At 44.2% G+C, this 22,795-nt stretch overlaps 3 protein-coding genes across 6 annotated transcripts in view; 1 reads left to right on the top strand and 2 right to left on the bottom strand.

The window, feature by feature from the left end:
* The first annotated feature begins 345 nt into the window (after positions 1-345).
* TM2D2 (TM2 domain containing 2) lies at positions 346-5,754 on the top strand. Its single transcript, XM_004428880.3, has 4 exons — positions 346-659; positions 1,487-1,574; positions 3,603-3,718; positions 4,909-5,754. Exons 1-4 carry the CDS (start codon positions 433-435, stop codon positions 5,120-5,122), a joined length of 645 nt encoding a protein of 214 aa, XP_004428937.1. The 5' UTR covers positions 346-432; the 3' UTR covers positions 5,123-5,754.
* Positions 5,755-7,813: 2,059 nt separating this feature from the next.
* HTRA4 (HtrA serine peptidase 4) lies at positions 7,814-17,564 on the bottom strand. Its single transcript, XM_087418541.1, has 9 exons — positions 17,084-17,564; positions 16,380-16,475; positions 15,403-15,611; positions 14,344-14,538; positions 13,882-13,914; positions 12,424-12,538; positions 11,954-12,011; positions 11,511-11,606; positions 7,814-8,127 (listed from the first exon to the last, which is right to left on the bottom strand). The coding sequence occupies exons 1-9, from the start codon at positions 17,562-17,564 to the stop codon at positions 7,962-7,964; spliced, it is 1,449 nt and encodes a 482-aa protein (XP_087274667.1). The 3' UTR covers positions 7,814-7,961.
* Positions 17,565-17,873: 309 nt separating this feature from the next.
* The window catches only part of PLEKHA2 (pleckstrin homology domain containing A2), a 58,275-nt gene continuing 53,353 nt past the window's right edge, over positions 17,874-22,795 (bottom strand). For all 4 annotated transcript variants that reach the window (XM_087418540.1, XM_087418539.1, XM_014786354.2 and 1 more), the window contains one exon: positions 17,874-22,564. In XM_087418540.1, coding sequence (XP_087274666.1) covers positions 22,202-22,564 — 363 coding nt within the window. In that variant the 3' untranslated portion in view covers positions 17,874-22,201. The remainder of the gene's footprint in view (positions 22,565-22,795) is intronic.

The following is a 22,795-nucleotide window of genomic DNA, read 5'->3' as shown; positions in this document are numbered from 1 at the left end:
CTCCCGACTTCGCGCTCGCTGCGCTGACGTCAGGAGAAATCCAGGCCCCGGCCGGAGAATGGGTTTCTCTCCGGCCGCTGAAACCCCGCATTAGTCTGCCCCGCCCATTCGCCATCCGCCCCACCCTCTACTCCCAGGCCCGCCCACCTGGGGGTGGAGGGACAGCCGCAGGAAGCACTCGGAGCAGAAGAGGAGGAGCGTGAGACCCAGAAGAGGAACTGAGAAGCAGAAGCGACGCGCAGCCCCGCCCCCTACGAAGCCTCTTCTGATTGGTTGGCGCGGGTTGGGCGGAGCGTCAAGCTATGCGCCCATTGGCTGTTTCGCGGCGAGGAGCGGGGCTCACCGGAGAAGCCTGACCAGGCCGGGCTTGGGTCGGCGGTGCCGCCCGGGGTTTGTGGTTGAGGCCGGGTCTCCGCCGCTGGGCCCGGGAAGATGGTGCTGGGTGGTTGCCCGGTGAGTTACTTACTTCTCTGCGGCCAGGCGGCTTTGCTACTGGGGAATCTACTTCTGCTGCATTGTGTCTCTCGAAGCCACTCGCACAACGCTACCGCCGAGCCCGAGCTCACGTCCGCTGGCGCCGCCCGCCCGGAGGGCTCCGCCGGCGCCCCGAGCTGGGAGTATGGCGACCCCCACTCTCCAGTCATCCTTTGCTCTTACCTGTAAGCTACCCAGTCATCGAGGCGGGTGGATGGAGACGAGGCCAGGGACATACGGGTGTTGTGCGGAGGGACGTGGGAGGGACGTGGGAGGGAGGCAGGCTGCTTTTTTTTTCCGGACCCTTTTCACCTGAGAACCTGCTAGTCAACGCGAGGGAGGTAAATCTCAGGACAGATTTCTCCCTCCTCTACCCATGCAGGGGAAACCTTGTGTGTCAGTGGCAGACCCTTGGGATGCCGAAAGAGGAGAACTAGGGAGGAGTGACATCGTGTAGCCTCCGGAAGAGGGTCCGAGGTTGTGCCTTCTCTGTCGTGCTCCCTTTAACGGAAGGAGAATCCATCGTAGGTGCTGGTACTGAGTGAGGCACAAATGGAGTAAATTACTTGTCCCTGCCTACGAGGCACTTCCTAAAAAAAACCAATATCCTTACCGTTGCAGAACCTTAACATCTCTTTTTAGTCAAATAAGAAAAGGTGTTTGGGAAATGCAGATAGAACTGGGAATCCTTTGGCTTCAGTTTTGCCCTCATAGCCTTGTGGCCGTTTGCTACGGGAGAGATGAAGCCGTGACAGAAGTAGAGTCCGTGTAGAAATAGGACCAGAAACACACCCCTGCCCCAATAAAAGGGTCATTTGGATGGCTGTCTATTTGACCTGCTGTGCTTCAGTCTAATTCACACCATCTCTTGTCTTGGGGAAGAGTCGGAATGAAATTAAAGCCCAGAAAACCTGAATAAATGTGTCTTGCCTGTTTTGATAATACACATTTAAACAGCCATTTGCAAAGATCATATGATGGTGATGATCATGATCTTACTGGTGATTTACAGACCTGATGAATTTATAGAATGTGAAGACCCAGTGGATCATGTTGGAAATGCAACCGCATCTCAGGAACTTGGTTATGGTTGTCTCAAGGTGGGTTTTTGTTTTGTTTTATAAGCAAACTCTTCTATAGAGAAATGACACTGGCTAAATGTTGTTACAGAAAAGTATAAGGAGTATGAAGTTACCTTTTTGTAGAATTCATTAAAATGACTGTTAATGGAAATTTCCAGCATGGCCGGGGTCAGTGGCAGAGCAAGACATTTAGTTTCCTCGGGAAGAAGCAGTTTCTGTGCCAAAAATACCCAAGTGCAAGGACCAACCTGTCTTTGGTTCCTTTGGCCATTGAGATTGACAGATTTGAAGCTGAAATGTCACCCTAACTATCCATCAAGGCATGCACTTTCCTAAAAGAGGAAAAAAAAAAGCTTTTGCACTTTCTAAATCTGATGATGGATTGAGCAGTATCTTTGGTACACATGCATTTGGGGCAACGCTCCTCTTGCCAATGATCTTTCTTTTCACCGGGCAAGCAGTTTCCGCCACATCCTTAGGAAATAGATAGGGTTCATCAGTATATGTCTTTTCAGGAGGTTATAGCAGTCAAGGAGAAGCCTTTGGTAACAATGGCCTCTTGGAGTGGAAAGAAGCCATTCAGTTCCATTAATAATATCCCTAAAGTTGAGTGCACACTTCCTAGTCAGTCTCCCAAAAACCAGTGAAGTTCATGTACTTCCTCCACACTGTGGACTCACCATTATGTCGTATTATGCTGCGTAATGCAAATCAAGATGCAGTCAGGTGTCAGAGAGTTATGGGAAAACTCTTTGTACTAAATCAGAATAAACCAGAAAGTAATAAGACCAAAAAGGAAACTCTTTCTGCAATCATGTGTAAAGAAATATTTTCAATACAATGAGATTTTGTTCTAATGATAATTATTGATAAAAGTTTGAGTTAGCATTGTAGAGAGATCACTTACTTTTGCCCATTTTAATTAAAAAATGGGTTGATCCTGTCAAGGCACTCGAACTGTCACTTCCCCCAGAAGTCCTAGAGGACCGGCAGTACTCAGGCGCCTGAGTCCAGGGGGAGGTACAAGGAGTAAGCATCCTTATTTCCCACTCCCTTGCCTTTGAGGAATGCTCCAACAAAAATAGCAGTGACACACTTAATAAGGTGCCAGGAGAGAATGAACAGCTGTGCTTTCTCTGCTAGAATTCAGTAACACAAAAGGTCAGAGGTCCTGTTCTCAAATATTTTGCTGGAATTTAAACTTATACTATAGATGTACTACAGATATCTGATAATCACACATTCATGACCTAAATGAAGTCCTGGGTCAGTTGATATTCTGAGTTCTTTCCTAATTATGTTCATTTATAACATATATATATAAAACAGCCCTCTAGTACACATTGATTTTTTAAATAGCCATTCCCAAATGTTCAGTAATGTGCTCTTTTTCCTGTAAATATAGGATAATTAAAGCATTCTGTCCATCTGTTCTAAATGGCATTTAATGAAACTGATTATAAATTTTTTTTATGATACTATTAAAGAAGCCAGTCATAAAGAAGAAAAAAAAGTTTATTTAAAACAATGTCAATTTAGGATAGACTAATGTAAAATCACTTGAAGTATATCACTAAATTCTTTGCTCTTTAGTATAGCTTCACTCCAGCTTTGTTAGAATAATTATTGTCCTGAGTCAGCTTTTATTAATTAGTATAAAGATATGTTTTGTAGGGCCGACCCCATGGCTTAGCGGTTAAGTACGCGCGCTCCGCTACTGGCCAGCCAGGGTTCGGATCCCGGGCGCGCACCGACGCACCGCTTCTCCGGCCATGCTGAGGCTGCGTCCCACATACAGCAGCTAGAAGGATGTGCAACTATGACATACAACTATCTACTGGGGCTTTGGGGGAAAAAAAAAAAGGAGGAGGATTGGCAATAGATGTTAGCTCAGAGCCGGTCTTCCTCAGCCATCCTTAGCATGGATGTTAGCTCAGGGCTGATCTTCCTCACAAAAAAAACAATAAATAAAATAAGATATGTTTTGTGTTACTTGCTTTGGTGAGTTTGTTAGTTTTGTATGTTTTGGTTTGGTTGTCATCACAGTTCGGTGGTCAGGCCTACAGTGACGTGGAACACACTTCAGTCCAGTGCCGGGCCCTAGATGGAATTGAGTGTGCCAGTCCCAGGACCTTCCTACGAGAGAATAAACCTTGTATAAAGTAAGTGTTACTTTGAATGGGGTAGTTGTTGCTTGGATGGAGGTAGAGCTGTTTTCCTTGTCATTTCTTGATGTGACTTCTTTTACCTTAAGTGTTAGAGGGGCAACATGATTACTACTGTGCATAATCCATGGTCAGGGGCAATGTTGTTATAATAGAGAGGACACTGGACGTGAGACCAGAGGCTATAAGTTCTAAATATCTCTTTCACCAGCTTGCTAAGTATCTTTGGATGCCCAGAGTCTCTGTCCCCTCATCAACAGAGTGAAGGAGTTGGACCAGATGATCTAGCTCCAGAATTCCTATGATAGGCATAAATCCTGTGAAAATAGCCCTAGTATTTAAGGAATAAAGGTTTTATTATTAAAAGTGTGGGCCTCTCTCCCTGAAAATTAGTTTGTCTTACAGTTAAAGAATTAGGGTTGCGCCGGCCCCATGGCTTAGCAGTTAAGTGTGCGCGCTCCGCTGCTGGTAGCCCGGGTTCAGATCCCAGGCACGCACCGTCGCACCACTTCTCCGGCCATGCTGAGGCCGAGTCCCACATACAGCAATTAGAAGGATGTGCAGCTATGACATACAAGTATCTACTGGGGCTTTGGGGGAAAAATAAATAAATAAAATTAAAAAAAAGAATTACGGTTATTTCTGTAAATTCTGCTTGAAGGCACAGAATTTACTTGAACCGTTTGCTAATAGAGAGTCTATGACTGCGTTTAGTGATGACATCAGAGCAGCTGCAATTGAGCGTCATCACAGTCTATAAGGCAGAAGTCCTTATGAAGAAGTCTGGTCTTTAGTTGCCACAAAACAGCAGGAAAGGTATATGGAGACCAGTGTTCATTTAAGGAAAGACAACACTTCGTTAGAGAACTACATTCAGAACTCCAGCCTCAGGAAAAGAGCCTGTGGCGGGGAATGGGGCCCAGACTCTACTTCTACCTCGATGCCTATTATGCAGCTGTGCTTGATAATTTCTTGTCCAGTCCAACTCAATATTTGTTCTTATAGGTCCTCCATTTCTTAGCAAGTACTCTTGAGACTCCAGACCAACTAGAGACTTTCTGTTTGCGGGAGCTAAGGGAGTAAGAAGCCACAGAGGGACTGCTGCACCATCTTTTCCTTATGTTGAATTCATTAAGTGTTTTAATTTTTATGTGGTATACATCTTCTTTTTAATTCCTTTTGTCTAGGTATACCGGACACTACTTCATAACCACTTTACTCTACTCTTTCTTCCTGGGATGTTTTGGAGTGGATCGTTTCTGTCTGGGACACACTGGCACAGCAGTAGGGAAGCTGTTGACACTTGGAGGACTTGGGATTTGGTGGTTTGTTGACCTTATTTTGCTTATTACTGGAGGGCTGATGCCAAGTGATGGCAGCAATTGGTGCACTGTTTACTAAAAAGAGCTGCTGTCATGGCCCAGAGAGGCAAGTCTTCTGAATTCATCTCTACAGGCTCAGAACTCTTCCTTGATATCAGAAACGACCATTACTTTCCCTCTTTGGACAGAATGAGTTTGGTTAGGAAGGTTTCTTTGGACTGGATTTTCAACCCAAATTTTACCTTGCAGACTAGAAATGACAAGCAAACAGTATTGTGGGAATCAAGTTTGTACCTTTCCTCGTGTACAAAATACAAAGGAGAGTGACTAACTTATAAGCTGCAGAAGGGTTTCCATGCTCTTTATTTCTGTACATTGCTGTATCTTCAATCCTTTGGAGCAAGTGGACCCAACAGGATGAGCAAAGTGAATATTTTTAGCCTTGCGCCTTTTGTGACCCTGAGTCTTCTTACAGAAGAGATCTAAAGCTGAACCGATGGAAATCTTCAGCAGAAGTAGAAATGGCCATGGATTTTAATACACACTGAAATTCTGACTTTCTGAATTTAAATTGCAGAATAAATTTTGCCAACCTGGAATGCTGTTTGGATATTTTCAATAGGTAGACTGAAACTCAAAATTATATCTGTTTTGCTAAAGGCTAGGCGTTTGAAATGAACCATCCTATTAATAAATGCTTTTGTTTCATAATTATTATGCTCGAGAGGCAATATATACAGTACAATAATTTCTTCATTCCAGTTATGTTTTGAAAGCCAACGGTATCACACATGGGTAAACTATCCTCTTGACAGAATTTTCCTGTCTAAAAATTTGTATTTACCAGTTTAGAGAGCCCATGTTGTACGCTGGTAAAAAAGATTTCATACAAGTAACTCTAAAACTATTATTCACGATTAGGTAAGATAAGATGAGGAGCCTCAGGCCCTTGGAAAGGAAAACAGACTCTTACTTAAAGGATATTAGTACTGAGTGCTGGGTAGAGTTAGGATGTGATTTATGGGGACAAAGAGAAACTGAACATATTCTGTCAAAATAAGCATGGTACCAGAAGCTCTCACTGTGGACTACAGCAGTCATTCACAGGGAAAGAGTAACAATCAAGTTTTTGCATTCCAAAATCACTGGGAATAAAAGGAAATGTTCCAAATTATAAGTGGTTTTAAAAACTTCGTTCCCATCCTTTACAATCTAAGTTGAAAAGAACTGTTAAATATAGAGTAAAAGGGGGACTTTGTGGGCAAGTCAAACTAAGCCTGCTATTTGGGATAACTTATAAATTCTAGAAACAATCAAGGTAGAAATGCTCAAAGTTTAGTCTCATAATAATTAACTTAAAGACCAAGAATCACAGTTAAAATAACTCTGCAAATGCTCTATCATTATGAAGCAGCTTTCCTAAAAGTTTCAGGTTTATTATCCCTGATTAATATGATCACTGTTCTTATATTATTAAATGGTGACAATTGTGTAAAAGGTAAAACAGATTATTTTCTGTCCAGAAAGTTCTGTACCACATTGACCTTAACCTTGTTAATAACAGTAATAATTGGTAGATTCTTATTCATACTGTCTTTACTCTAAGACAGTATTTTTTAAACTGTTCTGAGTCATGAAGAAACTGGACCCTCTCCCCAGAAAAATGCACATACACATAACATTTTGCATAGAATTTAAGGGGGTTCAAGGATACCATATTTAAAAAAAATAAACTCACTTCTAAGAGAAATCTGGAAAACAAAAACTAAAATTAAAATCTTACCCAAGATAAGATACTATGTTAAGGCACAAATCTTGCCTCATCTCACCATTTTTTTTAATCTTCTTAAGGATATTCACAAACCCCATCAAACACTATTTTCTTTAAAAAAAAAAAAAAAGAAAGAAAAAAACTTTGGCAGCTTTCAGACTCAAAATCATTAACATTTCTAGGAGGAAGAGTTTGGGTAAAAAGGTAAAAGTCTAAGTTATTAAAGTATCTGTTTTATAGAAGCCCTTCTCACAGTAAAAAGCTGTTGGAGACCAAAGTTGTTTCCACTGCTAGAGTGATAACTTGAGCATCTTTGATATTCCTCTGTGACAATCGACATTGTCAGTTTCAATTTGACTTCTAAATGATGCCCATCCTCTGTATCCACAAACCCTGGCCAAATGTGATACAACCTCAAAAACTGATGTAGTAAAGGAATATTATTAAAAATTTGAGGGGCCGGCCCAGTGGTGTAGTGGTTAAGTTCACGTGCTCCACTTCAGTGGCCTGAGGTTCCCCAGTTCAGATCCTGGGAGCGGACCTATGCGCCACTCACCAAGCCATGCGGAGGCGGAGTCCCACATAGGGCAACTAGAAGGATATACAACTATGACATACAACTATCTACTGGGGCTTTGGAGAGAAAAGGAAAAAAGGAGGAAGATTGGCAACAGATGTTAGCTCAGAACCAATCTTCCTCAAAAAAACAAAAAAAAAGAATTAGAAATTTGATTTCCTTTCCACTCTGGATTCAGGTTGTTTCTTAATATTTGGTAGATAGTTCTATTGCGTGTGTGTTGTGTTTGTGTTATATCCAGTTTGTGGCTATAGAGAAGTTTTAAAATACTAAAGGATCCTGTCAAGGTTAAATGAGAAACTGTGCCTGTTTTTCAGTTGTTTCCTATCTTTAAATAAAATTTTATCAGCTCCCCAGACTTCCTGGCACCATGTCCTTCTTCCACTTGCTTTAGTAGGACTTCTTAGCAGCAGTATAGCATTGCCAACCTAATGATCCCTGAACGTGTGCGTGTGTGTGTGTATGTGGAAAGAGATCCTAAAACCCCTTGCCATCTTTGGCACATCTTCAGTACAAACCAGGTAATATGGCTTTGGTTTTGTTAGATAATTTCTCTCTAAAGGAAGATACTTAATTGATTATTTCAGGTGTGACTGTCAGGATCACCGTTTGACTTCCCCGACGAACCATGATGGAAACGGAATCATTGTCCTTAACAGCTTCAATAACATCGCTTGTGGTGGTAACAGGTTGCCCATTTATGCCGACAATTACATCGTGGTCTCTCAACCCAGAGCTGGGAGGAGGGAGAAAAAGGACCATGAAACTATAAGAGTTTTACTTATTCCCATGGCACTACTATTTTGCTGGTATTAAACATACAAACCAGGAAACCAGAAATAGCACCAATCTTTCCAAATATAAGGGCTGTTCTGAGATATGCTGCAAAATCACCTGGAAGACAACCGTCCTATTTACCTTTATAAAATTAATATTCTATCAGAATCATGTGTAAGAACTTTATTCCTCTGATATATTGGATTAGGTTTGGAATAGGGAATTCAGCTTTTAATTTCTGTTAATCTCTGACCTCTGTTAGCCTCAAGTACACTCCTGATCTTACCAGCAAATGTGAAAAGTCCAAGCAATATATTTTTCTGATCAGTTTGATTTTGACAGCCCACTTACTTGCCCCATCTTGACCACAGCTTATGGGACTGGAAAGTGTGTTGAGCTGCATGACAGAAGCTCTGCTTCCAGTAAGTCAAAAACCAGTCACCCAAGCCTAAATATTTATGGCTCTGGTTCTAGGCTCCTTTTCACCAAAGTTGTGATTATATTCAGTCTCCAACATACTTGCTTCACACAGAATATATATTCTAGAAACAAAAACCACCTCCAAATATGAAACACTGCAATAAATATATAGCCATGCTGATGATTTGTTTTAAAGGCAAAAATAGGCTCGAAGAAGAACATCGAATTAAATGACTCCAGGAGATACCATTTAAGAGAAGTGGGAAGCCCAAGGCATAATGATAATGTGGGAGGATTACCAAGATAGTGAAGTTTATAAAAAGGAGAAATTTAAAGCAAGAGGATGTGAAGAGAAGTTTGAGGGTGGAGCTAAAAGAGGGAAAGCCTTTAGAACAAGGACAGCTCAGGAGGATGACTGGGACCGTGCACAAAGAAAGAACTTAATTCGTGGTAGTACTGTGAGTAGAAAAAGAAAGAAAGAAATCTGCAAATTAATAGTGAGTGCAAATTATGCACCATATATTGATACCAGCTTAACACAAGGTTGACATAAGGGAAGCCATATTGTAGAAAAAAAACATTGTAACTTTGAATGACCTCTGACTAACTAACCCAGCTGGATATGCACCCTTCAGGAGATCTAATTGCTTTGTAGATCCCTGCTTGTGCATGTACCTCCCAGCTGCCATAAGACGATGACTTTGTTCTTTTGAGTTCTTGAGGAATGTGATGACCCCCGAACAAAGAGTCTATGCTGATAGCCATCATCAAGGAAAACTGAAAGATCTGGTGTGGTGACTCCCAGTCTGTAACACCAGAGGGTCAACATTCCTAACCCCCTCCCCTATAACCCACTGGCCTATATAACTGCTTCAAGATTCTGTGCTCCCTTAAGATGGTTCTTTTGGACATTAGTCGGCCATCTTCCCCCTTGCTAGCAAGCTGTAATAAAACCCTTTTTCTCCTCCTTCCTTGCCTTTTGACTACTGGCATGTCTTGTGGCAGGCAGACAACCCCCCCACCCCCCACCTTGTATAGTAACAATATGAGGAAGTGAGGCCCAGACAGGATAAACGGCCTTTCCCCTGTCCTACAGCTTGTAAGAGGCTAAAGTAGGATTTATCCTGGGTCTTTCAGACTTGAAAACCCATCTTTTTGCCACTCCACCACTCTGCCTCTCATAAACAAGGAAAGCAGGATAATAGAGGGGTTACGCCAGGTTCCACATCCCTGCTCTCCAACTTACTGTGTAACTCTCAAGTTAATTAACCTCTCTGTACCACAGCTGCTTCCTCTGTAAAATAATACCTATATCATAAGACTATTGGGGGCTCAAACAAGTATGTAAAACACTTAAAATGGTGCCTGATGTATAGTAACTGGTTAATAGATTCCAGCTGTTATTACTGTAATTATGATTATTATTAGATTTATTATTAGATGTAAGTGGGTCAAGCCAGAAAGAATAGATTTCCAGTTTATCAGTGACTTCAAGTAAGCAGTAATTCCCACACTTGCACGTGCATCCGAATCACCTGGAGATCTCGTTTAAAATGCAGACTCTGATTCAGCGGCCAGCCTGTCAGTCTGCATTTTTACAAAGCTCCAGCTGAGGCCAACGCTGCTGGTCTGCAGACCACGTTTTGAGTAGCAGGGACTTGGAGAGCTGAAAGAAATGGCTTTGGCCTTGAACCAGAAGTTAAAAATAAGGGGGGGAGGGGGAGGGCAGGAACCGAGAAAGTCTAGAAAAGCCTGTGACAGGCCAAAATTAGCAACATGAGACCTGAGCTATTCTGAACAGTTAGTACCTTACGGTTTCTTCCTCCTACTAAAGGAGTTGTCATAATCTAAACAGATGATTGAGCTCTTGAAAAACAAAAACAGGGCGAGAGGGCTACTGAAGAGGGAGAGAAACCCAGGAGAACAATTGTAGGACGAGCCACCTCTTCCCGCAGTCGTGAGTATAAACATTTAAAGACAACAGTCAACTCAGCTGCAGCATCTTCTTTGGGGAGCTTCTGTACCTTTGCTTTATTTACTTACTTTCTTTCTTTATGTTTGTATATATTTATTTATTCAGTGCTGGCCTCTGACGCTGTCATGCAGAGTTCAAAGTAAAAAGTGTTTCAAAGTACCTAAAATATGTTAAACTTTCAACCCTCTGGATTCGTCTGGGTTTTTTTTGTAATTGAAGTATAGTTCACATACAATACTAGTTTCAGTGGATTCTTCTGATTCTTAATAACTAAGATTTCGAAAGAATAGATTTGGGAATTCCTAGCAAATTTAATTTAAACTTATGCTGTTAACTCATATCATGAATTCTTGAGCTACAGAGAACCATCTGCTTCCAAAAACAAAAACAAAAAAGACGCTCACAGGTACTCAAGTCTAAATCAGCATCTGTCCAATAGAAATCTAAGGCAAGCCACATATGTCATTTTAAATTTTTCTCATAGGCACATCATAAAAAAATTTTTTTAAGTAGGTGAAAGTAATCTTAATATATCTTATTTAACTTATACCTAAAATACCACTTTAACGTAATATTTTAATAATTATGAATAGATATTTTACACTCTGTCTTTGAAATCCACTAGAAACAACACACGCCCGATCTGCTACTATACAACAACAATATCTTACATAATGCAATGATTAAAGTGAAATGCAGTCCTCACAAAATAAAAAAGGTGTGTTTAACGGAAAAATATTTTACATTACTTCTGTGCTTTTCTTTAAATAAATTAAAAGTAAATAAAATTAAGAATTCAGTTCCTCAGTCACACCAGCCACATCTCGAGCGTTCAGTAGCCATGTGTGGGTGGGGCCGCTGCACTGGACAGCACAAGCCTAGATCCTGCACGCTGACCACGGCACACACCGAGGAGGAGGCTAGGCGAGGGCCAGAGCTTAGCTTACCTTTCGGCAGCTGTTCCTTGAATCACTTCGTACACAAAAACCCCGGAACTCACATCAGGGAAATTTGGATCTTGCCTTTTCATTTCCTGAAGAAGGCTGAGAAAAGGAGAAGAGTTTTCCCATAAGGCTAAGAAGCACAACGAAGGAATCTCCTGAGCCTGGGTCAAAGCCTCCAACGCTCAGCAGGTACTCTGCCTGTTCTGCTCAAGGCTCACAAGGGCCAGTAAGGATTCCTTCAAGCCGGTCACCGTTATTCTTCCATGGGGGTGTTCTGCACCCCTAGGGGGTGCAGGCAGAGCCAGAGACCTACCCTGTGACAAATAGGGCCTAAGGTCACAGGAGAACCTAGCTGTAGTCCAAAGGCGTTACCTTCCCTGTTACAACTATCCAGCTGTGGCTTTGCCTCTGAAAAACAACCCAGACATATTCAAACTCATGCTTACTTCGTAGTGAGGGGCAGCATTCGCAGACCCAGATATTTCTTCCGTGAAAGAGCCTTTCCTGGAAAAGAAAATTATAATGTGTTACCAACCACATCTTCTTTCCTTTTGGCAGAGCTTAAAAGATACCTGAGTCACAGAATATCCTCACTGTTGTGGCGGCTCTTTCAGGCTGCCAGCCATGAAATATGTGCTTAGGAGAACCTTTGTTGTTAGCACAGATACTCCTTCCACCTACCTCCCCAGCTCCAGCCTAAGAGTTTCCTTTCCACAATAGTTCAATCCAAATATTTCTGGGTACAACTCATGTCTGGTTTTCTGCCTAGACCCCCACTATTGCCAGCCAAACCACCACGATAGGAGCTGGGTACCAGTGACTCAGTATTCTATAGAACTCAAATGGCTGTCTCCACAATACATTGAGTGCTTCTGAAAACCATACAAAGCAAAGAAAAAGTCTTAATTCCCCTCACCCTTTAACTGGCGCTCATGGAATTCTGCCAAGAACTGTCGAATGCGATCTGAGGGAATTGCAAAGGAGATTCCTGCGGTCACCTTCAGTGTATTTATGCCAATCACTTCACCATCCTGGCAGGAGAGGAGACATTATTCAGTCGCCAAGTTGTGCAAACCAAACAAGTAGAGGAAGGAGTGAAGCTAGTCACTTAGGGTCGGAATTCAGAGGGGCGGAGGAGATGTGTGCTGCTTCAACAGAGAGCAATGGATGTTACCTTAGAGTGCAAATAGTGTGGTGGATTGGCAGAGACGACCTGCACATGTGCAAATTCCTGCTGAGGAATTTTTTTTTTAATCTTGAGCTCATTTTTTCTTCGCTAAATTACATTAATTTTAAAAGTGAACCACAGTTTGTATTTTGACACAGATAAGAGGACAAGGAGTATTTGCCTTTTCATCTCTTAAATGAAACTAAAAATAAACATAGAAAAGACAAAAAGCTGATGGATTTTCAGCAACACTTCAATGAAACTATTCAGAAGAATTAGCACATTGACCTTAGGAACTGAGCTCTACTGAGCTAAAGCTATGAAGTAGGAAATACTTTCCTCTTTGTGAAATTCATCATCCTTTAGTCTTTGTTAGGTAACGGAAAGGATAGAAAAGAAACTTCTGATCATATTAAAATTCAGTAGGTCTGGGATGTGGCCTGCAAGTGTGCATGTCATCCTTGCTCTAGTAAACTCATTATCTGCTGGAGAAAGCAGGCACCAAAAATTACATGCAAGGTTATGAGTAAAAAGCACTCAATAATTTCACACACAATTCATTCTCCTATAAGCAAGTGTAATATGTAAAGAGGACCAAAAACAATCAGCTTAAAGGGACTCAGCATGATCACAGACTGTGTGTCAAACAGCATTGCACGCTCGTGCTTTCACGTGTTTGGGCAACTGGAAACCCTGGCATTTCCATTAGAGATGCTGAATAAAATTTAGGAATTAAATTCATGACAGAGCAATGGATTCTTGTTGTGGCTTTTCTGCCATCTATAAGCAGGTCAAGACTAAAATCCTGGACAGACCACATCATGTAATTAGCATTTTTGGATGACAGACAGTTTTTCGGCAGGGGATCTTCAAGGATATATCTATATAGTACAGCTGGTCATTTGACATAAATTTGGGTTTAGTACCCAGGGCTTTTGTTAACTATCAATTGAAAACAGAAAACATGTTGAAGTGATGTACGTGCAAATAAGCCTGGCACTCTCAGTTGGATACGATCACACACTAGGATGATAAATCCATCGTAGATCTTAAATTTTCCTCGCCATTTACTTAAGATGCAATAATAGAAAAGCATGATACCACACATCTTTACACAAGAGTGACATCCTCGTCTGCATCATGGAATTTGTAAAGTCTTTGAAAGTTAGGAAGAGGCATGAAGCAGCAAGGAAAGTGGCCACTTACCAAGTTCACCAGAGGCCCCCCAGAATTCCCGTGCTGAAGACAGAATTTGAAAAAGCCGTTAGTACTTTTCCCCTTGTGGTTTATACATAGTTCCTAAAGAGGTCTACCGAAAGCAGCCTGCTCCAGTGAGCTGCTGTTCCCCCAAGGCAGGCAGAGCTGCGCCCCCTATCATCACCGACACTGAAGTCATTGCAGGTAAAGAACAACAGCAAAAGGACCACCACTTTCTACAGCAGCGGTGACCTCTATGACAGACCCTAAGAGCCCCCCCAATATCGTGGATGCCAATTATCACATCTAACAGGCTGAACTCTAACAACGTGGCATCCCATCCCTCTCATAAGGATCTAATGGAACTCGGGACACCCCCGAAAGTCCAAAGGCAAGAGAAGGCATTCTGAAGTGTTCTCACTGTACTGCCAGTATCTTATGGGCTAAGGATGGCCCTCCTAAGTGACTTACATTAATTATGGCATCAGTCTGGATATAGTCCATGTCAGAATCCTTCAGCCCCAGCTCTTTGCCCCCTCGCTGTGTAGTGCTGACAATTCCTGCGGTCACTGTGTTCTGCAGAGAAAACGGGCTGCCCAAAGCCACCACGAACTCTCCAGCCCGCAGGTCAGATGACCTTCCCAGCAACAATACAGGAAGGTCAGTCTGCTTACGGGGAAGAAGGGATGGGGAGGACAGAAGAGAAGAACAAACGAAGAATAGAATCAACCAGTACTTGTGCACAACACATATATGACACAGTCTCCATCATCTTGGCACGTACAATCCAAGAATCACCCACCCGCCCACATAGGGTCTACGACTGCCCCATGCTTCCTTCTCAAATTCCAACTACCACCAAACTCTCACTTGTTAAGATGATCAGGATCATCTCTAAAATCTAAAATTATTGCTTGTAGAAGTTGCTATAAGTAAACCACCAGTTAAGTAATGATGAACATAAACTAACATTAGCACTGTCCCAGCTCAAAAGTTTACCAAGTTAATAAGCCACAAACAGAAAGGAGATCACCCAGAGCAGCGCTTCTCAACTTTAATGTGCACACAAATCATCTGGGGATCTTATTAAAAAGAAGATTCTCATTCAGTAGATCTGGGTGGGGTCTGAGACTCTGTATTTCTAAAAAATTCTCAGATGATGTCAATGCTGCTGGTGTGCAGACCACCCTTTGTATAGCAAAGTATTCCTTAGCTTTGAATCCATTGTGATCATTCCTGGTATTCCAAGACAAGCAGAGAAATGAGTTTCCCAGAAGCAGTGTCTGTTGAAGAAGGAGGTGAAAGAGAAAAAAAAGACTGCTGGGTAGTTAATAGAAATTGTTAGGGATGTACAAACAGGCATGGAAGAAAAATAAAGAGGGGAGTGAAGAACAGAAAGAAAGGAAACTAGAAAAAAGCATATACCAGGTAGAAAAGATATGGAGTGGGAGTGGGGTGGAGAAGAAAACATCAGCAAATTGATGAAAATTCCCAAATCCGCAGACTCTGATTTGGCCCTTGCATACTCACATTTGGCTCAATCTTAATCAGCGCAAGATCCAATTTATGGTCAATGTCCTTGACAGTGGCATCATACTGGACCCCACTCTGGAGCTCCACCTGGATCCACCGTTGGTTGGTGAGGACGTGGGCATTGGTAACAATGAGCCCATCCTCAGACACTATGAACCCAGAGCCACTGGATGCGGGAATATCCTCACTGCTGAGAGATGACCTGTCTCAGGAAGACAACAGCATAAGCAGAGGGCAGGGAGATCAGGGGATCCATCTTAGTCTGGAAACACAGGCACCGGCCATTTATCAAGCACGCCTCCAGCAGTTTTCTCAGACATTTTACTTTACTGTCTCTCCATGTGTAAGTGGACTCTGCATGTTCAGTACCCTGGCCATCTCTTATGAACACGACTGAGCGCTGACTCTAACTCTCCTTTCCAGTGATGCTCCTTTCTTCAGAGCTGGTCAGCGGAACACCCCTCTGCTTCGAAAAGGCCTAAGCTAATCATAATACTCGGAGCAAAAGTGAACCTAGTACCTCAGGGAGGGGCCCAGGCAGGGAGGGAGTCAAAGAAGTTTGGTGCCAGCTTAGGTTCCACTACTAGCTGGCCTTGTGACATAGGACAAGTTACTCCTGCTCTCTGGGTCGGGGTGTCCTTCCATGCAAACTAGGGGGCTGGGCAAGATCACCATCCAGACGCCTTCTAGCTCTTACATCTGACCTTCAATTTTGTCTGTGGGAGATGAGGAGAGGGAACCCCCAGTCACCTAAGTGCGCGGAGCAGCCCAGAGTCGGAAGTCAGAATCCCTATGCCTCTGCTCTCCGGCTAAACGACCCTGAGCAGGTTATTCAAGCGCTTTGAGCCGCGATTTTCTCCCCGCGGTTTTTACGACTAAATGCTGCTTGGAAAGCGGTAGCGCGGGGGAGGGTGGGGGCCTGGAGCAGGGAGGCGCTCAGAAACAGTCCTCGTCCTCCTACCTCCTTTCCCTGCGGAACAGCTGCACGTGAACCACAGACGGCGCCACCTTCTCCACCACCGCGGCGATGAAGTTGTACCTGCTCCTGAGCCAGCCTGCGCTTCTGGTGCCTGTGAAGAAATGCTCCACTCTTGGGGGCGTTGGGACTTCTGCGGCCTCACCGTGTCAGGTGTCATACCTCAAATCTCTCAGTCTCTCTCCTTTCCCTCTCCACTTTCCCTTCCCTTCCTCTCTTCGGTCTTCCCCTCCTATGTATTCACTGCAATCCCATAAAGATAGGCCTTGAGGGGCCGGCCGGTGGCGTAGTGGTTAAGTGCACGCGCTCCGCTCCAGTGGCCTGGGGTTCGCAGGCCCGGATCCCAGGTGCGGCCCGACGCACCGCTTGTCAAGCCATGCTGTGGCGGCGTCCCATATAAAGTAGAGGAAGATGGGCACGGGTGTTAGCTTAGGGCTAATCTTCCTCAAAAAAAAAAAAAAAAGATACACCTTGAGGGACCAAACCTGTCATCCCGTTTGGAAAAAAAGAATTTAAAAGGGAAGACGGCATTCAGCAAGCATCGGGAGGAAACTGGGGAGAAACCACACGGGAACCGGTAAAGAGACACCTAAGGAGGAAAGAAAATCGGGAACAAGGAGTTGAATCCCTAAGGCATATCGAAATGCGCTCCTTAGGCAAGTTCGGAGAGTGTCTGAGAGCGCGCGCGGCCCTGGCGCTCACCTGGGTCCCCACAGTCCCCCTTCGGCACCGGCACGGCCGGGAGCGCGCCCCGGAGGCGCGCGGCGCGGTTCTCGGCGCGGAGCGCGCACAGGCTGGGGTAGGTGCGCCCGTCGCTGCCGCACACGGCCGCCCCCGCCGCCGGGCAGCCGCAGGTGCCCAGCCCCGCGCCGCCGAAGCTCCGGGGGCTGCGCGGCGGGCGGCACTGCAGCCCCGGGGCGCAGGGCCGGCCGAGCGCCCCGCCGCAGGCCTCGCCCTCGGCCGCGGGGCAGACGCGGCAGCAGCGGCAGCGGTCGGGCACCGGCGTCGCCCCCGCCGGGCAGGTGGGCAACGGACGGCAGCGCGTCGGCTCGCAGGTCGCGGGGCACGGCAGCGAGGGCCAGGACCTCCTAGCGTCGACCCTGGGCGCAAGCACCGGGGGCAGCAGCAGCCACAGCAGGAGGAATTGTCCGGCCCCGGCTGGCCGCAGCAGAGGTCTGCTCATCCTGCTCCCGTCCCTCTTCGCTCCCACTTCCCCGATTACATTCCTCTGGATGAACCGCAACTGCTCTAAAATGAGCAGCACTTTCTCCCGGCTAGGGCGCCGCCTCTGCCAGCCCCCAGACTTTAAGGGGCAGAACCTGGCAGACCTCTCCACACACACACCCATACATCCCCCAGGCAATGAAGAGCCGTCCCTAGCCCGACGCTGAGCAAGGACCTACCTCGTGAAATCCCTAAAACCAATAATGGGGGCAGATTGACGAGACATCACCCACCCACGGACAGGTCAGCGTTAGTACAACACACCATATTTCAGTATTTCACATGGTTTTATTACAAAACAAGCAACAAAACAGTTTTAGAAAATTATTTTTTGCTACACACCAGTTAGGAGATCACATAAAATGAGAAGCATAACAGTTTCCATGCACTCAGCCCCGTGTTCACAGTGAGTGCATTTCACAGCTGAAACACACCAGATCAAAACATGAAATCATGCCACACCTTCATAAGCAGTGGGGGAAGAGTCTAACTATGTTTTTTGCCAAACATTCACTTTATTCAAACTTTACCTAGCATGAGTGACTGTAACGGACTGCTGCAGGCAATAACACACAGAAGACAGAAACAGAGAAAAAAGTGACATTGGTAAAAAAGATTTAATAAACCATTTCTGACATGTTCAAAGTTTATAGACAAAGCTGATTTGGGAACTCAATTTCCAAAACACTGTTACCTCTATATGCCTGTTTATCTGGTTAATAGTGAAAACAGATATCAAATCCCACTGGTCAGCTAGTGAACCTATTTATTTATTGGGTCCTTTTAGCCCCTATCAGAGCACAGTTCTATTCAGAAAGGCAAAAAACCTTTTGCTTCAAGTGAACTAGGAAGCAGGACCTTAAATCTACTCTTTCTCATGGAAGGTCAGCATTCTGCTCAGAAATAGATGTGTAACTCCAATATTTTGACCTGAGGTCACTCTACTCAATGTACACCTTAATATATTTATGATGTCTCAGAATGCAAAAGGCCAAACTATGTTTACCAACCATCAACTGACTTTGAGTAAGCAAATCCTTAAGCTTTCAAGAATAGCGGATGGTAAATAAACAGTTCAGCTATGGGGAAGACCACCTGAAACACTGTTCACACAGTGGGTCAAGACCACTTCAAAAGTCTTATGAAAACAGCACAACTCAGAGAAGGTTTTTATTCCACAAAGAAAATGCAGTACCATGTCTTTTTTTTTTAAACTCAGATTATTCCAGAGACTACACACTTAACTACTAACCTATACTGCATCTCCACCCTATTTTTTCCATTTGGTTCCATTTTATACGTTTAAAACCAAATGCTTTGGCCGTATATGCAGCATCTTTGGCTCATACGTGTAGTGACATTAAAAAGTTGTAATGTGAAATTGGCCAGAGGGTAAGAAATATGGACACAAAAGGAATTCTGAAATAAGGTTTGGGAATGAGAATGGTTTTAGGCTTCATTGAAGATAGTTATATTTTTCTGGTGCTGGAACTACATTAACAATGTTCTAACTTGGAATTCCCAAGTATCTGCCAACTAGAGTCCTTGTTTTCCCTCTATCGTGATAATACAATCTGGATTTATGTTTAATTTAACATATTCTCAAAACAGACCTTACTGAATAAGCAACATAGCAGCTACTATAATGGCCAATTAATTTAGCAGTAGTAATCTAACAGAGAGTTTATTTTAAAAAACAGAGAGAAGGGCGGGCCCAGTGGTGTAGTGGTTAAGTTCCCATGCTCTGCTTCGGCGGCCCAGGATTCACAAGTTTGAATCCCAAGTGCGGACCTACGCACTGCTTGTCAAGCCATGCTGTGGTGGCATCCCACACACAAAAAACAGAGAAAGATGGGCACAGATGTTAGCTCAGGGCTACTCTTCCTCAGCAAACAGAGAAAGATTGGCAATGGATGTTAGCTCAGGGCCAATCTTCCTCACCAAAAAAAAAAAAAAAGACAGAAATGGGTATTTTCACAATTTAAACACCACAAGATGACATCTTTCCATGAATTAGGGAATGTTTCACGAGATATCAAAAGTTCCTAATTTATTGTCAGTAGTTCGAAATATCACTTATTGTGCACTATCTTTGACCTACCCAAAGAATTTTCTTCAGGAAAATCTGAAGATGAAACCAGAAACAAGGGGCTTTAAGAATTTGGAATGGCTTCTTGATGTTAGGCTACCTGAAGTATGTTGTAACCTCGATCACTCATCAGTAAATAATTCCCCAAACAAGGATTTCTGAAGACAAAAGCAGACAAGAGTCTGCAGAAAACAGAAAAAAAAGAGAGAGAGAGAGATCCAGTGGTCGATTTTCTTTTTTATACCAAGACCACTAGGCCAAACAATTTAAGTGAAGGACAGCTCTAACGCAGTGCAGTCAAGGAAAGTTCTCAACATGACCAGACTTCAAGGAAACCACAGTGCCTGAGAGAAACATCAGTTTTCCCTCAAGCCACTAAGGATTTTCTAGTCATGTTTTCGCCTCTGTATTAGATTTGGACATAAAAGGGGAAGGGATTTACTGAGGTGAAAATGCTTCTCTCAGTCTCTTCCTCTAATCATTAATTTTTAACTTAAAGATATAACTGATCTAGCTGATAAAAGTTATAGACAGAAATGAGTTAAGTTCTCCCTCCCTTTAGGGAACCCTGTTAAATTCCTGGTAGCAGTTCACCACATCAGTTGGATAGACAAATTCTCCCAGGGACCCTGGAAATAGTATCTTCCTGTCAAATGGAAGAAGGTACACCCTAAAATTTGGGTGGGAAATGCAATCTATGCTCTTCTGCCTGAGAAATCTCTAGTCAACAACTGCATAGCCTCTAAATCAATGTTTCTATGCAGTTTCTATTCTATTAAAAATATAAATATCTCAGGATTATCTTTGTATCTCTCTGCTGTTAAGTACATGGAACCTCATCAGATTACAAGGTTTGATCATGCAGGTCCACAAGGCTTCATTCAAAGGGCAACACAAATGGGCCAGCCCCGTGGCGTAGTGGTTAAGTGCGCGCGCTCTGCTGCTGGCGGCCCAGGTTCGGATGCCAGGCACGTACCAACACACCACTTGTCAGGCCATGCTGTGGCAGCGTCCCATATAAAGTGGAGGAAGATGGGCAAGGATGTTAGCCCAGGGCCAGTCTTCCTCAGCATAAAAAAAAAGAGGAGGATTGGCATGGATGTTAGCTCAGGGCTGATCTTCCTCACCAAAAAACAAAAAAAAAAGAAGGGCAACACAAAGAAAAGATAGAAAGCAAATCTGGCAGAGTATACAAAATACAGCACTTAAAATTAGACTAATATATAGGGGCCAGCCCGGTGGCACAGCAGTTAAGTGCGCGCGCTCTGCTGCGGTGGCCCAGGGTTCGCCAGTTCAGATCCCGGGCGTGCACCAACGCACCGCTTGTCAAGCCATGCTGTGGTGGCATCAGAAGATGGGCACAGATGTTAGCCCAGGGCCAGTCTTCCTCAGCAAAAAGAGGAGGATTGGCAGATGTTAGCTCAGGACCGATCTTCCTCAAAAAAAAAAAAATAGACTAATATTGGCCCATTAAAGAAGACCTGTGAGGCAAGGATTCAAGATAGTTCATCTTTGCTAAAACAGACCTTTTCTTCTGCTGGAAAAACATGGATCGAAAAAAGCTTAGCTGGATGAACTATAATCCATCTCTTCCCAGCAGCTGCTTTAAAGCAAATCTAAAACTCCAAAATAGAGATCTGCCCTATCACACAAGTGAATTATCATACACTTATCACCCTTCCACACATTCCAAGTAACGCCACATCAAGGGAAATGAATGTTCTGTTCACAACAGTCATAACATTTAACACTGATAAACCCATCCTTGGGGCCTGACACAGAAACTGGGTGGGCAGGTCTGTCACTCACGCTGGCAGTATTTGGGGTTAAAGAACATCTAAACAAGAACAGAGTGACTCCCAAAATTGGCTGATGCACTGGGGTTGAATTATTCCCCACACCTTACAAGATGTCCCTGTTTCTTCCCCTCTGGAGTTTCCCTCGGGGGATCAGCACTGGTAGACATTCTGAGGGCCAGCGGCCAGCCCCCAGATTTTAACACCTCCCCTCAGAACGTATCCCAGGCAAATTGGAGCCTGGGTCTTCCATCACCCCTTCCTCCCCTCAGCTAGACGGGTACCACCCTCCTAGTCACAGTCAAACCTCAGCCAATAACAGGAATAGGATAAAACCAGATGACTGGTCTAAGATTCTGTGCCTGGCCTGAAGACAAGGGGAGAAACTAGAAGAAGGACAAGGATATAAAACTCGGTTAGGGATGAAACAGGACTCCCGACCTCCTCACCAGGAAGACCTTGGAGTAGCTGAACAAGAGGCAACCCACTCTCCACTAGGCATGCCTACAGGTCTAACCCAGTGATTTTCCCAAACAAAATACACTGCATTGATATTAAAGAAAAACGCCAGCTGGATGGGCCCCTCCCACAGAGCATCCACAGGAATACAAGTGGCATAAAGGCCTCTGACTGTCCTCCAACAGGGAGAGAAACTGAGTCACGGCATCCTTTGCTCAAGTCCTCCCCCTCCCTCCCAGGCACTATGTCTCATCACACATCAGAGGTCCGTATGTTCTCATCATCAAGGTTGAACATAAATGGCTTCTCCTTGGGGTGCTGGGGCTCCGATCTGTGCCTCATCCGGGAGCTGGGCAGGACCCCAGCAGCACTGCTCTCTCCAAGTCGAGGTGTGAAGAAAGAGTCCTCAGGAGTCTCTTCAGCTGGAAGCAACTTCTCCCCGGCCTGGGGGACAGGTGTCCAGGGTTGCCAGGAGGAGGCCACAGAGGGGGCTTTGCAGAGGGCTTTCTTCTCTTCCACAGGTGGCCGCCCTCTGCATAGGACAGAGTTGGGCCCACCTGAGAGGCTGGAGTTTCCAGAGCGAGTCAAAGAAATGGATCTAGAAAAGGACATTTCCTATAAAAATAAAAGGGAAGAAAAAAAAAACCAAAGGAAAGTAAGAGCTTTCCTGACAGTGTTTATCCCAGAGCCCCAGGAAGAGTACCCACCCAGGATCACCACCTCAGAGGTCCAGAGACATCTGTCTACAGAAATCAAACACATCCAAGAGGATTCACTGCAGATGTGTCAAGATCTGCCCGGCAGGGAGAGGTGCAGGACACGTCAGAAACTGTCTCTCTATCCAAC

Source organism: Ceratotherium simum, chromosome 28, assembly GCF_057802395.1.
Source record: "Ceratotherium simum simum isolate JZ-2026a chromosome 28, ASM5780239v1, whole genome shotgun sequence".
Lineage (NCBI taxonomy): Eukaryota > Metazoa > Chordata > Mammalia > Perissodactyla > Rhinocerotidae > Ceratotherium > Ceratotherium simum.
Note: the sequence above shows the minus strand (reverse complement) of the source record. Positions and strands in the feature narration are given on the sequence as shown.